The 15,092-nt window shown below is 45.1% G+C and overlaps 1 protein-coding gene across 2 annotated transcripts; it reads left to right on the top strand.

Moving 5' to 3' along the window:
* Positions 1 to 109: 109 nt before the first annotated feature.
* PRKAG1 (protein kinase AMP-activated non-catalytic subunit gamma 1) lies at positions 110 to 14,322 on the top strand. 2 transcript variants are annotated; one of them, XM_075591239.1, is made up of 13 exons: positions 110 to 198; positions 3,729 to 3,783; positions 3,882 to 3,991; positions 4,178 to 4,259; positions 4,340 to 4,398; positions 4,814 to 4,859; positions 5,187 to 5,241; positions 5,463 to 5,589; positions 5,678 to 5,843; positions 6,205 to 6,242; positions 6,337 to 6,483; positions 13,156 to 13,249; positions 13,349 to 14,322. In XM_075591239.1, the coding sequence occupies exons 1-13, from the start codon at positions 190 to 192 to the stop codon at positions 13,363 to 13,365; spliced, it is 1,005 nt and encodes a 334-aa protein (XP_075447354.1). In that variant the 5' UTR covers positions 110 to 189; the 3' UTR covers positions 13,366 to 14,322. The 2 variants fall into 2 exon arrangements, with proteins under 2 accessions (XP_075447354.1, XP_075447352.1); XM_075591237.1 differs by lacking the exon at positions 110 to 198 and adding an exon at positions 315 to 604.
* The last annotated feature ends 770 nt before the right edge of the window (positions 14,323 to 15,092 follow it).

Below are 15,092 nucleotides of genomic sequence, written 5' to 3'. Positions count from 1 at the left end.
GAGATCCAATGTAATGTTATTATATGGAATGTACAGTGCCTCATGCAAGATGGCGCAAAAAAAAAAACCTAACCCAGGAAGCACGTGGAATCAAGGAGGCATGTCCTCTGGAAGTGATGTACTGAGGGCGGAAGTATATACCGGTAAGGGCGGAAGGGAGTTGCAGTTCGTTTTGATGAAGAGGCAGCTATGGAGCCGGTGAGAGGCGGGGGATGTGTTATAATATCGCAATATCTATAGGCGGCGAGATGTGCTGCTGCACAGTTCTTAACGCTGTACTGCCACCTATAGCGTGGCAGATCATAAGGGAGAAGTGGGGGCTGCGCTGTGTCAGGACCCTGAGGGTGGGAAGGGATCCGTGGCCTGTTTCTGCCTCCGTCTATTTGATGCTTGTGCAGAGGCCCCGCGTAGTCTGCGGGGCACCCCCAGACGAGCATGATGTGACTAGACACGAGATGTGTGGTGCTTCCTCTCCCGCCCTGCCAGTGACAGGTCTCCCCATGTTCAGCACACAGAGCCGCCAGCAGGCAAGGACTTTAAAGATTTCCATGAGTGAAGGAACAGGATGTTTTTGGGCAGGGGTGCTGAACATAGGAAATCAATCGTACGTATCATAATGTAAACCCAGAGGGGGGGGAGGGAGTTTAATCACCCCACGCACCCACAGTGACAGCCCCTATGAAGATGTCAGTCATACTTGCTTACTTAACCTAGCATAAATTATCACGTGTTTTATTTATGTGCTGCCTGAAAACCTGCCCTGCTATCTGATCTCAAGGCCTGGGCAGCCTTGTATTAGTCATCATTTGTTTTATTGTGGGTCATCCTGGTTATCCATTTCCTGCTGTGACCTTGTGTTATGAGTTGTTTTTTTTAACACTCCTAATTAACCTTTTTATTAGGGGATAGCAATCTATTGCTTTGGTAATGTTACTGCCTCCTCTGGCAGAGGTTGCATATTGCCATGTGGATTAGGTTGAGTGCTAGGAAGATGAGATAAGGCTGGTGGAAAAATCCGTAAAAGGATTTTGAAATGTTATGCTGGTAAAGTCTGCAAACGTAACATATTAATATTGTATAAAATGTGTTGCAGGGCCTTTTCTGTTTGTCAAAGGCTTGTTTGGATTCAATTGTCCCGTTTTCTGCCTTATTCTGTGCTTTTCTAGCGATCTTCTGGCAGAGGGGGACATTCACATAGCTGCTGTAAATGAAAACAAAGCAAAAGATACACGTTCTAAGACATCATGCAAACTGATTTGGTTTTTATTTTTGTTAACACCCAACCCAATAAACATTTCAGTGCCGTCAGTTCAATTTGGTCCTGGTGGGAGGGCAGCTTTAAACATTCCACACATGCTTTAAGCGGTCTACAGGACAAAAAGGCCTTCAATATCATGTCTCCAAATCCGAACCAATTTTGCTTCTATTCTTCAGATTTGACATTAAATAGATCTTCCTTTATGGGGATTCAATAGACATGGCAGCAGTGGTCAAAGTAGTGGTACTTAAATACGCGCTTTAAATCCCATATTTAGAAACATTAGGGAAAGCTTATTTCACAAAGATTTATACAATATTTATTAAAGTAAGTCAGTGTTTAAAAAATCTAGATTCTGTGTGGAAGACGTGTAGGATTGTAAATAAAGATGCCTGTACACCATCCCTCCTTGTGCCATCGCCTTCCATTTGTGTGGGGGTAACACAAATTATTTCTTTTTGGCTTGTATAGCACAGCCATGTGCTCTGCACTTCACAGGAACAGACCTTACAAAAAGGAACACAAATCCAGAATACCTATGGCGGAAGTATAGAGGAAAACCAGAACTATAGGATGTAGCCAAACTTGCTGTCCCTGGCACTGCCGACACACAAGCAAAAGTAGATTGTGGCCCGGTAGGATTAATGCTCTGGGGAGGGGGGGGGGGGGCAATACTTCTGAATGTTACCCCCTGCAGTGTTGATCCTTTGCTTGATCTGACTAGTCAAACAGTGTGGAGGAGCTGTGCAGAGACCCAGCGCAGCTCAGAACTGGGAGGTAAGAAGCAGTCTCCGTGCAAGGACGAAGCACATATGAAAACTGCCCAACCCCCATGATAATGTAGGTAACTGAATATCGGTATCTACGTCATGAGGGGGGGGGGGGGGCGGGGAGTTGAGAGTTTTTTGGGGGGGTGCGGCAGTTACAGAGGCCCCGCACTCGTCAGCGCGAGGCCTCTGTAAACTCATTTACCAGGCTTCGGTCCACGCATCTCCATGGCGACTGGCGTCAAATGGTGCCGCAGCGTCATTTGATGCCGCATTAAAGATATGGGGGGGTGCGACCCAGGGGGAGAGCAGGCATTGGGGGGAGCGCAGCACAGGAAGTTTGCGCACCCCTGAACTATAGGACCCTATTCGGCCATCATGATCATCAAGGGAGTTGGACAGTTTCAAATGTTTTTAACCCTTGCAAGGAGACTGCTTCTTCGTGCCTGGGTTAAGGACATTTAAAACTGTCCAACCCCCTTGATGACCGGATAAGGTCCTATAGTATTCCCCTCCCTCATGACGTAGATACCCATATTCAGTTATCTACATTATCATGGGGGTTGGGCAGTTTTTATATGTGTTGCGTCCTTGCACGGAGACCGCTTCTTACCTCCCAGTTCTGAGCTGCACTGGGTCTCTGCACAGCTCCTCCACACTGTTTGGCTTCAACACTGATGGCTCTGATGGATTAACGCTACCGGGTCCTATTCAGAAGCAGGGACCCCGCAGCCTTATTCCTTTGTTTTCGGCGCCCGAAAATAGTAAGACTAGAATATTACTGTTAATTTCAGCTCCGGGATCCCCCTGCTTTGAGAGAGACCTCCGTAGCGGTGCCGGTATCTCCGCAGCCAGGGAGTGTGTGCGCCTAACATAATGGCGGCTTTAAATGTCCCATGTCACGTGGGCCAATAGGAAGCCACGATGTCATTCGTTGTTGCTTTCTATTGGCGAGAGTGAGCGGGACATTTAAACTGCACAGGGATACCAACACTGCTACGGAGGTGAGCGTCTTTGGGAGCTGGGGGACCCTGGAGCTGAAAAGAACACAGTTCAGCTCCAGAAACCACTGCTTCAAACCTGTAACAAAAAGAACAAAAACATTTACACTGCAATGTAACCTGTTCTGTAGCTTTAACACAGAAATAACATCCAAGATAACAGTCCGAGGTAGAGAAGGAATGGGAAATAAACAGGCAGAAATAAGACTTGCATTAGAAGCGGAAGTTTACGGAATAAGTTAAAGATTTGCTGAAATTATGCATTTGGTTGAATTCTTGCATTTGGTCTGATACGTACAGTGCGCCAATAGAAGTTATGCAGTTTAGATTTAATGTGCGACTTTGTCTGAAACTTTTTGATTGATTTTTTTGTTTGTTTTATTTGTTCGAATCCATTCATACTGTTAGATCTGTGAAACAATGGGTGGAGAGAACACTTGAATGGGATTTGAAGAGCTGTGTGCACCTCTTGTCTGCTATTTCTATCAAGTTTGTAGGTCCCCCTCTGTTTCTAACAAGTTACTGTGTTTCAATTAGGTCTGTGCCAGAGTTGAGGGTGACACCGTATTTGAAACCCTCATGATTAGCCAAATTATCCAGAGTGCGCAAAGTTTTCTCCCCCCTCCCCCCCCTCCCCCCCCCTCCCCCCCCCCCCCCCTCCTTCACCTGGTGGTTGTAGTGTAACCTCCTCTTATGTTTTAGGGTTCTGTCGTGATCGAGACAAATGTCGAGGAAAAATATGTGGCTCCTTCAGAAGGTAAGGGGGGCGCGCGCAGTCTAGAAGTCATTGGTTTTGTTTTTGGGGGTTAATTTGGAGATTCTGCCAACTCTCCTTTGTCCCCTCCTCATCCCTAGTGCTGGAGTCAGACGGTGGTGGCGTTTACACACAGTTCATGAAGAGCCACAAATGCTACGATCTCATTCCTATCAGCTCCAAGCTTGTTGTATTTGATACCTCCCTGCAGGTCAGTAGCTCCTTAAGCATTTTGCTGCCGGAGCAGCCAGCAACGCCCCTCCCCATACTCCCTACACCTCTTAATCCTCCTGTGCTGTAGTCATCTGCACTGAATTAAAATATTTTCGCCGTTTCCTACGCCAGATAGTTTAATCCTTCAAATCTGATTTCTTTGTGGACCTGCTTTCCTTCCCAGGTAAAGAAAGCTTTCTTTGCTCTGGTCAGTAATGGTGTACGGGCAGCCCCACTCTGGGATAGCAAGACGCAAAGCTTTGTAGGTACGTTATCTGGTGAGCAGATCAATAATGATGTTTTTTCTTTTCTTTCTAATCTTGACCTTTTTGCTCCTCTGTTTTAGGCATGCTGACCATTACAGACTTTATTAATATTCTCCATCGCTACTACAAGTCTTCAATGGTGAGTGCGTCTACTTCTGAGTCTGTGGGGGACTGGGATGATCCCCTGGTGTGATGGAATGGAGCTGGGGACGGGGAGATCTCTTCATAAGAGAAGTGGGAATATTGACATCCAGGCCAAACGAGTGACAACCGTAAACCCAAAAAGTTGGGGTGACAAAGCCCGCAGCTTTGGTTAAACAGACAGAAACCTTGACATGACTCGGCACAAGTGGCTGACCCTATGATTTCTAAGAGGAAGTTAGTTACTTTGGTCTCTGATAAGAGAACCATGGTGGAGGCCTGTATCGGTAACCTCTCAAAAGCCTGGGTTAATAGTTTTACATGTGGGAGTGGCTGATAATACCTCCTGTAGTACTATGTTGTGGCTGAATTGTGGTACTTTGATCCCTGATCTACCTGTTGTGTGCTAACAGGTGCAGATCTATGAACTGGAGGAACATAAGATTGAGACGTGGAGAGGTGAGTGTTCCCAAGATGGGTGATAATGTTAGCTGAATATAAACGTGCGCGTGTGTATAAGGGAATTAGTCATTTTGACCACTTCATTATGTATATGCATGTAGAGTACAGTGGATGTTTGGGGGAACTTGGAGAAAAAGGTAATGTTGTGTCAATTTTTGAGTTGGAGGTTGCAGAAGAGTGAGATGGGATGTGTGCTGAATGTGACCTGTGAACCACAGTTTTTAGAGAGGTGTTGCATGATTTCAGTATGTGAGGGTAGTTGTGTTAGATCCAAGATGTCTAAGATGTCCAACTCTGTAAATGTTTTGTCTCCATTTCCTTTAGAGCTCTACTTGCAGGATTCCTTTAAGCCACTGGTCAGCATTTCCCCTTGTGCAAGGTGAGAACTGGTCTTGTATACGGTGAACTGCGCACTTTATGTGACCATACCTCCATCAGCCATCCTTTCTGCTACCGTCACCTCCATCAGCCATCCTTTCTGCTACCGTCACCTCCATCTGCCATCCTTTCTTCTACCGTCCTACTCTTTACTTTGTAAACCAGAAGATACTTTGAACCATTAATTATTTTTTTAAATACTGTTGCTCTTTTCCCCCACAGTCTGTTTGATGCAGTCTCCTCATTGATTAAGAACCGAATTCACCGTCTGCCGGTTATCGCTCCAGACTCCGGGAACACCCTTTACATCTTGACACACAAACGCATCCTCAAGTTCCTTAAACTTTTTGTGAGTTTTGCATGCTCCTCCAGCCTCCTTCACCCTCATTGATTTCACCCACAGTCTCTTATCTCCCTTTTCCTTGGTGTGTCTGTAGATGTCAGAGCTGGACAAGCCAGAATTTGTGTCTCAAACCCTAAAGGAGCTGGGCATCGGGACTTATGAGAACATCGCTCTGGTTCATACCAACACGCCGGTCTACGTAGCCTTGGGCACCTTTGTACAGCGTGGTGTGTCTGCTTTGCCGGTTGTGGATGAATCAGGTGAGGAGCACTGCCCCTTCCCTTCTGCATTCACAGCGTCCTACTTTGCCTCCTGACACCTGCCCAAAGATGGGACCAACCCTTGTCAGGAGCCTTAGACATGATCCTGCATTTACTCTACAAGTGGCTCTTTGACCATCCCAATTCCAAGAGGCCTTTCTATACTTTCAGATCCGGTTGGCAGCCCTACTACATACAAGAAGCCATGCCTGAGCCCCAGTGCCACCCTTCTCTCGGTCTCTCTGTCTCCTTCACTTTTTTTCTTTCAGAAAAGTTTGACCTTGTTGTAAGTTTGAAGACTCCAACCCCCCCCCCCCCCCCGCCCGCCCATTTTATCACAATTTTCCCTTTCTCATTGCAGGGCGGGTGGTTGATATCTACTCCAAGTTTGACGTCATTGTGAGTACTTGTCTAGTCTACATCACTTCTGCAGAGGATTATGAGAAGCCAGGAGATCTTATTCATCTTTTTCTTTGTTGTTTTTTTTTTTTAGAATTTAGCAGCTGAGAAGACCTATAATAATTTGGATATCACAGTAACTAAAGCTCTGGGCCATCGCTCTCACTACTTCGAAGGTGTGCTGAAATGTTACCAGCATGAAACACTTGAAACCATTATCAACCGGCTAGTGGAAGCAGAGGTATGGGGAAGGTGACCTTCACACAATGATAGATGTATTGCTGTTCCATGTACGGTCTGCAAGTTCCATACTTGCAGCACAGCTATAACCCAACGCATTTTGTGGTACAACTTCAAATCCTAGCAAGTTGCAGGCATGTTATGTTAAAGGAAAAAAAATATAGGGTTGCACATAGCAACCAAAAACAATGTTGTCAACGACACAAAAAAATGAAGGTTTGAGCAAGACAAAATAATTAAGATGCAATCAGAAATGGAGAATCCAGAAATCTCCAGCACATCATATGTAAATCCAAAGAAGTCACGTACATCTAACATGCCGTTTCAACGCTTGTTGTGCATTTATTCAGTTAAATTGGCATTCCTCTCGAGAAGCCGATGAGTTTAACTGCTTTAATGTTAGTATCTTGCCCCCTGAACTATATTTTAACTTCCCGGACACTTCGAACAGTATTTCGAACGCATATATGTCTTCTGAACGAAGCATCAGATTTTAAAACTAAAAATGGCCTTCAAAAGGTCAAGAGATTTCGGAAAAAAAATAAAAAAATATATAGAAAATGCAAAAACAATTGTCAGTAGGCACAGACTGCAACTTTTAATCAAGATGAATATCACATGACATCATGAGTCTGAGACATAAAAGGCATTCTAGCAAGGGCATAGTCCCACTGGATAGGACCCCATCAGACAGCGATGAGGTGTACAACGTTTTGGTGCATAGAATAAAGATTAGATCAGATAATCAATGCAACACAAGCTTTGAAACTGCAGTTGAGTTGTGCGTGAGAACTCTTACCAGGCAGTTGCATATTATCAAATACGATTCTTATTGTTTTCAATTCTGGAACTATATTCCTCAAGGATACAGTCCTTCTATTCTTTTGAAAGTGTGAAATTGCCTGCGTGTTTAAGAGGCAATTGAAGGCGGCGGATTTTTTTGCGTATTACGTTTTTTATATATAGGGTGGAAACAGGGTCTCCGGCGCTAAACCTGTTAATTTCTGCTCCGGGGGACACCCTGCTTCCGGAGATTCTTACATGAGAATTAGGTGCTGGTAGCCGCTCTCAGCTAGCAGGGTTCACAATATGTCCGATCTTCAGATATTTCCCCGCCTGTGGGTCAATAGGAACTGGTACCGTCACAGATGCTAGAGCTTCAAACGTTAAAGCCCTGCTTGCTGAGCCAGAGCAGCTACCGGCACCTTCTTCGGAGGCAAGTATCTCAGGAAGTAGGGGGTTCCCGGAGCTTAAGCTGCACGGACAGGTGCTACATTTCGGGTATAACATCTAATCTCGCTGCACAGCGTTCAGCAAACAGCTATGGATATTATCTAATATACGCTCTGTAAACAGCCGCAGAAAAACTATAGAGAATGCCGAGTCTCCCACTATGCTATTCGGATATTAACCCATGCATGTCAGGGAACATCTGAGCATGAATAATACATGTACATCTGAATAACCACTGAGTCGTTGATCATTGCTCACTGAGATTCAAAGTAGCAAAAAATCACAACTCTAATGCTATATTCATGGTCATTTTTCCAACTATAATCACCACCATCAGTGAATTGTTACTTTCAGATACATTTCATGTAAATGTGCAATTCTCATCTAAGCCAAACAATTGCATTTAGTTCCACCCCACACCCATTTTTAGCTTGGATATAGTTATTGTGTTTTATCGTCTTCTTAAAAGTATTTAAGTTCTATTTTAATGTTATAACCAGTAGTATTCGGTAACTCCAAGCTACATTAAGCTGCTCTCAGGCGCTATGTTGTTGGACATTCAGAGTGCACTTTAGGATGGGGGTATCCTTCTCTATCTCTTTCTTGATCTTCTGATTGAGGTGAGAACTGAATTCTGCCAGCATAAAATAAGCATGATCTACATCAGGGGTGAGCAAACTTTTTATGCAGGGGCCCCCCTTTTCATCCATGAAATTTCTCGGGGCCCCCCCTGCCTGATGTAATCAAAATCACATGACGTGAGCGCACGTGAGCTGGTTCAGCCAATGAGGGCGAACCAGCTTTGTGACGTCCCCACCACGTGTCTACAAAAAAAGTATTTATAACACAAATTACATCACTTAAAAATAAATATTATGATATTTGTCTAATAGCGTCCCCAATTATGCTGTATTATTAATCTCTCTCTTCCCGCCACATTAGGACCTCTCTCCCCTCTTCCACAGTCTCGCACTCCTCTCCCAGTCTCTCCCTCCCCCAGTATTTCTCACTCCCCCTCCAGTGTCCCTCTATACCTCCCCTCAGTGTCTCGCCCCCCTCCTCCCCCCCCCACTCTCGATTTCCCTCCCCCCAGTGTGTGTCTCTCTCTATCTCCCTCCCCTAGTGTCTCTCCCTCCCCCCAGTGTCTCTCTCACACTCTCCCTCCAGCCATTGTGTCTCTCCCTCCAGCCATTGTCTCTCCATCCAGCCATTGTGTCTCCCGCCAGTGTGTCTCTCTCCCTCCCTCCAGTGTCTCTCTCTCCCTCCCGCCAGTGTCTCTCTCTCCCTCCTGCCAGTGTCTCTCTCTCCCTCCTGCCAGTGTCTCTCTCCCTCCCGCCAGTGTCTCCCTCCCGCCAGTGTCTCCCTCCCGCCAGTGTCTCTCTCCCTCCCGCCAGTGTCTCTCTCCCTCCCGCCAGTGTCTCTCTCCCTCCCGCCAGTGTCTCTCTCCCTCCCGCCAGTGTCTCTCTCCCTCCCGCCAGTGTCTCGCTCTCCCTCCCGCCAGTGTCTCGCTCTCCCTCCCGCCAGTGTCTCGCTCTCCCTCCCGCCAGTGTCTCGCTCTCCCTCCCGCCAGTGCCTCGCTCTCCCTCCCGCCAGTGCCTCGCTCTCCCTCCCGCCAGTGCCTCGCTCTCCCTCCCGCCAGTGCCTCGCTCTCCCTCCCGCCAGTGCCTCGCTCTCCCTCCCGCCAGTGCCTCGCTCTCCCTCCCGCCAGTGTCTCGCTCTCCCTCCCGCCAGTGTCTCGCTCTCCCTCCCGCCAGTGTCTCTCTTTCACCCCCTCTCCCCATGTCTTTCACCCCCCCATGTATCTCTTTCAGCCCCTCTCCCCATGTCTTTCACTCCCCCATGTAGCTCTTTCAGCCCCTCTCCCCATGTCTCTTTCACCCCCCTATGTAGCTCTTTCACCCCCCTCCCCATGTCACACTGTCACACTCTCACCCCCCATCTCACACTTTCACCCCCCCCTCCTCATGTCACTCACACCCCTCCCCATGTCACATTCTCACCCCCCACTCTCACCCCCCTCCCCATGTCACACACTCACCCCCCCCACACTCACCCCCCTCCCCATGTCCCACTCACACTCACCCCTCCTCACCATGTCCCACTCTCACACCCCCCTGCCCATGTCTCTCACACTCACCCACCCCCCTCCCCATGTCACACTCTCACCACGCTGATGCAACAAGGAGGTGCTGCAGGAGCTGTGTAGCACAGCGCCACCTAATGGCCGAAAGAGAAATTGCCGCTAGAGACGGCTTTTTTTTCTTTGCTCCTGGCAAAATCGCTGTCGGCTGCCTGTGCCCCCCCTAAACAATCTTGCGCCCCCCAGTTTGCGCACCGCTGATCTACATCATATTTACAGGAGACCATTTTCCCTTGTACTTAGCTGCCCATAATGCTGTTCAGCTGTGCTTTGCTTGTGTGGAAAATGGTTCTACAGTACAGAGAGAGGGGCATCCGGTGTGAATGATACACATGGTGAAAATGCAATCCCTCCCCCATGTAAAAAGAAGACTTCTATATAAATGTAAACATATTGGATCTACAGTGCATGGCCAAGAGGGGTCTATAAGGTGCTTTCGGCAGAGTAGTCCTTGTAATCATTCTGGCTGTTTGAATGCTTCATTGGAGGGTTTTTTGTTGTTGTATTTTGAATACGTTGTATTGGAGAAAGTTGTGATTCATGGAGTCCAATTAAAAGATTTATATTGGGGGGTAGCTCATGTTTTTTGGAGTGTACCACATCATGTAGTAAATGAGTGGAGAGGGAGGAGTTGAATGTAATACATAGACTTCAAGCTTCAAGATAGATGGTAGTGCTCATGACTAATAGGGGAAGTGCAGCGGGTCTTGGCGTTGGTGGAGATGTGAGAACTCCCAAATAGGACATTGTGTTTAATGAGAGATATCCAAGGCTACTGCTGAGATGCATTTAAAGACCCACGACTAGACTGAGTGACAGGTCTGCGGGAGGTGTATTTGTCATGTGCATAGAGATACAGGACATAGAAGAAAAATTGAGCAATGAAAGAAGATGCTCTGTAGTGTCACAAATGACCGACTATGATAGAATAAGGATGTATGGTATTTGTTATGCATGTCATACCTCCATAGCATATTATGTAAGCTATTTAGCAATATCCAGTTAGGTCCGGAAATAATTGGACACTGATACAAGTTTTGTTATTTCGGCTGTGTACCAAAATAAAGTCAAGTTACAGTTAAATAATGAATGTGGGCTTAAAGTGCGGTCTATCAGCTTTAATTTGAGGGTATTCACATCCAAATTGGAGAAAGGGTTTAGGAATTACATCTCTTTAATATGTAGCCCCCTCTTTTTCAAGGGACCAAAAGTAATTGGACAATTGACTCAAAAGCTGTTTCATGGACAGGTGTGGGCTATTCCTTTGTTATTTCATCATTAATTAAGCAGCTAAAAGGTCTGGAGTTGATTCCAGGTGTGGCATTCGCATTTTGAAGCTGTTGCTGTGAACCCACAACATGCGGTCAAAGGAGCTCTCAATGCAAGTGAAACAGGGCATCCTTAGGCTGCAAAAAAAAAAGAAAATCCATCAGAGAGAAAGCAGGAACATTAAGAGTGGCCAAATCAACAGTTTGGTACATTCTGAGAAAAAAAGAAAACACTGGTGAGCTCTGCAACACAAAAAGGCCTGGACGTTCACGAAGACAACAGTGGTGGATAATCGTAGGATCCTTTCCATGGTAAAGAAAAACCCCTTCACAACATCCAGCCAAGTGAAGAACACTCTCCAGGAGGTAGGCATATCATTATCCAAGTCTACCGTAAAGAGAAGACTTCACGAGTGCAAATACAGAGGGTTCACCACAAGGTGCAAACCATTCATAAGCCTCAAGGATAGAAAGGCCAGATTAGACTTTGCCAAACAATATCTAAAAAAGCCAGCCCAGTTCTGGAACAGCATTCTTTGGACAGATGAAACTAAGATCAATCTGTATCAGAATGATGGGAAGAAAAAAGTATGGAGAAGGCTTGGAACGGCTCATGATCCTAAGCATACCACATCATCTGTAAAATACGGTGGAGGCAGTGTGATGGCATGGGCATGCATGGCTTACAATGGCACTGGGTCACTAGTGTTTAGTTATGATGTGACAGAAGACAGAAGCAGCCGGATGAATTCTGAAGTGTAGAGGGATATATTGTCTGCTCAGATTCAGCCAAATTCAGCGAAGTTGATTGGACGGCGCTTCAGTTTACAGATGGACAATGACCCAAAACATACTGCAAAAGGAACCCAGCAGTTTTTTAAGGCAAAGAAGTGGAATATTCTGCAATGGCCGAGTCAATCACCTGATCTCAACCCGATCGAGCATGCATTTCACTTGCTGAAGACAAAACTTAAGGCAGAAAGACCCACGAACAAACAACAACTGAGGACAGCTGCAGTAACGGCCTGGCAAAGCATCACGAAGGAGGAAACCCAGTGTTTGGTGATGTCCATGCGTTCCAGACTTCAAGCAGTCATTGCCTGCAAAGGATTCTCGACAAAGTATTAAAAATGAACATTTTATTTATGATCGTGTTAATTTGTCCAATTACATTTGAGTCCCTGAAATAAGGGGACTGTGTATGAAAATGGTTCCAATTCCTAAACGTTTCATACAATATTTTTGTTCAACCCCTGGATTTAAAGCTGAAAGTCTGCACTTCTATAGCATCTCGTTGTTTCATTTCAAATCTATTGTACTGGCGTACAGAACCAAAATTTTGAAAATTGTGTCATTGTCCAATTATTTCCGGACCTAACTGTATATAGCTGCCTATGTGCATAGGTGAACACGTATTGTATATTTAGAGGCTGAATTAAAAAAAACAATTCAAACGTAATCTGCAAATCAACCATATTCTGGTCGACAGGTCAATCATTTGATAATATGTGTGTGTGTGTGTGTGTGTGTGTGTGTGTGTGTGTATATATATGTATGTATATATATAGATATATATGTATGTATGTATGTATGTATAATTTGTGTGTGTGCGTGTATGTATGTAGAGGTATCGGTACCATGTTAGCCGAGCTTTAATAATCAAAAACGAACAGACGATACCGTTCTGTGGCTAACAAAATGCTTTAATTTGTGCGAGCTTTCGAGATACACTGATCTCTTCTTCCGGCAATCGTACATTGAATAAAGCAGCAAGGTGAAACTCAAACAGTGCATATATACTGTAGTAATGTTATCTGTGACTGAAACCTAGCACCCAGACCCCCCCCCCCCCGTGTGTAGTGGGTGTGGGTGGGTGTATATATATTTATATTTATTTTGCACAAGTTGTCATGGGCTCCTCTGAAGATGACATGGGATACTATGGCTTCGTTAAGAAGTACCTTTAGTGAAGTACACAATTGTCCAAAGCCTTTTGTATAACTGACGTACGTTTCTCTCCTTCTCTCTGTAGGTGCACAGGTTGGTTGTGGTGGATGAGAATAATGTAGCGAAAGGAATCGTTTCCCTTTCAGACATCCTGCAGGCGCTGGTTATGACTAGTGGAGGTGAGAGTTGGCTTATTGTGGTGGGGGAAGTTAGAGGTGTCTTTGTGAAGAATCAATTTCAGTGAATAGGTGTTTTTTTTCCACTTATTTTTTCCCCAGATGAAAAGGGTCTGTGACTGGTTTAAGCTGCACAAGATCACTGCAAAACCTCATCTTACTTGCAATACTGAGAAACATACTGTACCAAGACCTTGAGCATTACAAAGACACCCAAGAGACCTTCAGAGATGGAGATACCACACGATGCTTTCAGCAATACAGGAAACAAAATCCTCCAAGTCTTCTGACAATAGAGATCACGAAACGTATTACACTAGAGAGAGACATCCCTACAGAAACGTTAGCAATATTGAGAAACGCCCTAAACAATCTTCAGCAAAAACATCCCCAGAGACTGCCTGCAAAACTAAGGCATCCTGGGAGAGATCTACAATAGTTGAAAAATATAGTGTGGGGACTTTTGTATTCAAGTAAAGGAGGAGGGGAGGAACAAGCCTCAGAGGACCAAGCCTTCAGCATTGGGGGGCTTATCTAGGTCTCTAGAAACCTTTTAAAGCTCCGCAGCACATTGCACCATTGAAACCATCTCTGCTTCAGCAGTGGTTCCCAGCATCCCTAGAAGAAAGGGCTTGAATTGCCAAGAGGAGGCAGAAAGAATGATGCAGCCTATGAGTCTGGCTGTTCCCAGCCTTCGTCTTTACTCCTCTCCTGCCTTGTTCTGTTAGTTAGGTGGGAATTCTGTGTGCCTCCTGCACAGGCCCCATTGCATGTTTAAGGTTTGGGCTCAGGGGCATATCCCTTCTCCCGACACATTTTCCGTGTGGGTGTTTTGCACTGAGCCGACTGAAGTATCACGTGTCACTTTTATACCAGTTTTATTTTTTAATATATATGATACTGTCTGTTGTGGGGCAGTTCTGGTCCCATTCCTCTCACCGTACCCCCATTTCCTGTGACCGGAGGCACAACGCAGCTAGGAATTTGACTTACTACTCGTGTCTATCAGATTCACAAGGAAGGGACATAATTTGTGAACTAATTGTGTAAAATTAATAAAACTCACATTTCTTACATTGAGTTTGAACGTTATTTATATTCTATATTGTGCTGGCGATGTAAAGTATTGCAGATATAGGAAAATGTGCATGCAATTCCAATACTGATTGATATACAAGTAAACAACATGGGGTGTTGAAGAAACCAAGGTCGGGTCTAAGAAACATGCATTTCCTCTCCCCTTTTGGAACACCTCACAAGAAGATCTTGCAGAGCCGATATCGGTCACATGTGGGATGAGTAATTATTTTGCCCCTACAGCAACAAATAGTTAACTGAATTGGGCCTATGCCCTGTGTCCCCGTTGAATTACCACATGCACGACAACCAGTGTGTCTTTGCGAACAGGACAGTGTACCATGGTTGGATATGTAAGCATTTGTGTGTAGATATTTATATAATATACACTGTGTGTGTACACACACACACACACATACACACATATTCAGGATGAGGGGTCTCAATTTATTTTTTCCTGGTTAAATATTTTATAAACATGTATTTATACATCTATGTTTAGAGTGATTTGAGAACCCTAGACAAAGTGTTGGTAGATACTAGGATACATCAACAAACATTTATGCAAAAATCTCAGCAAAATAAATAGACCGGAATGCAAATAGCTTCCGATATCTGGGCATTCGATCACAAAAATGAAATCCATACACAAATTGCTTTTTGAGACTTCCTTGTTGGTTTATGCAAGATGGACATTTCACATCAAATAGTTCTAGGTATAGAAGACGTGTGATGAAGCTGCGGATCTCACCCAGAACGGAAAAGAGAA

The sequence above is a fragment of the Ascaphus truei genome, chromosome 3 (genome assembly GCF_040206685.1).
Source record: "Ascaphus truei isolate aAscTru1 chromosome 3, aAscTru1.hap1, whole genome shotgun sequence".
Classification (NCBI taxonomy): domain Eukaryota; kingdom Metazoa; phylum Chordata; class Amphibia; order Anura; family Ascaphidae; genus Ascaphus; species Ascaphus truei.
Note: the sequence above shows the minus strand (reverse complement) of the source record. Positions and strands in the feature narration are given on the sequence as shown.

Bases quoted from the DNA above. Each gene is read 5' to 3' on its own strand.
- PRKAG1 (XM_075591237.1), top strand. From the start codon at position 566: ATGTTTTTGGGCAGGGGTGCTGAACATAGGAAATCAATC. The intron at 5,242-5,462 runs GTGAGAACTGGT...TTTCCCCCACAG, and splicing joins AGCATTTCCCCTTGTGCAAG to TCTGTTTGATGCAGTCTCCT. The intron at 6,484-13,155 runs GTATGGGGAAGG...TTCTCTCTGTAG, and splicing joins ACCGGCTAGTGGAAGCAGAG to GTGCACAGGTTGGTTGTGGT.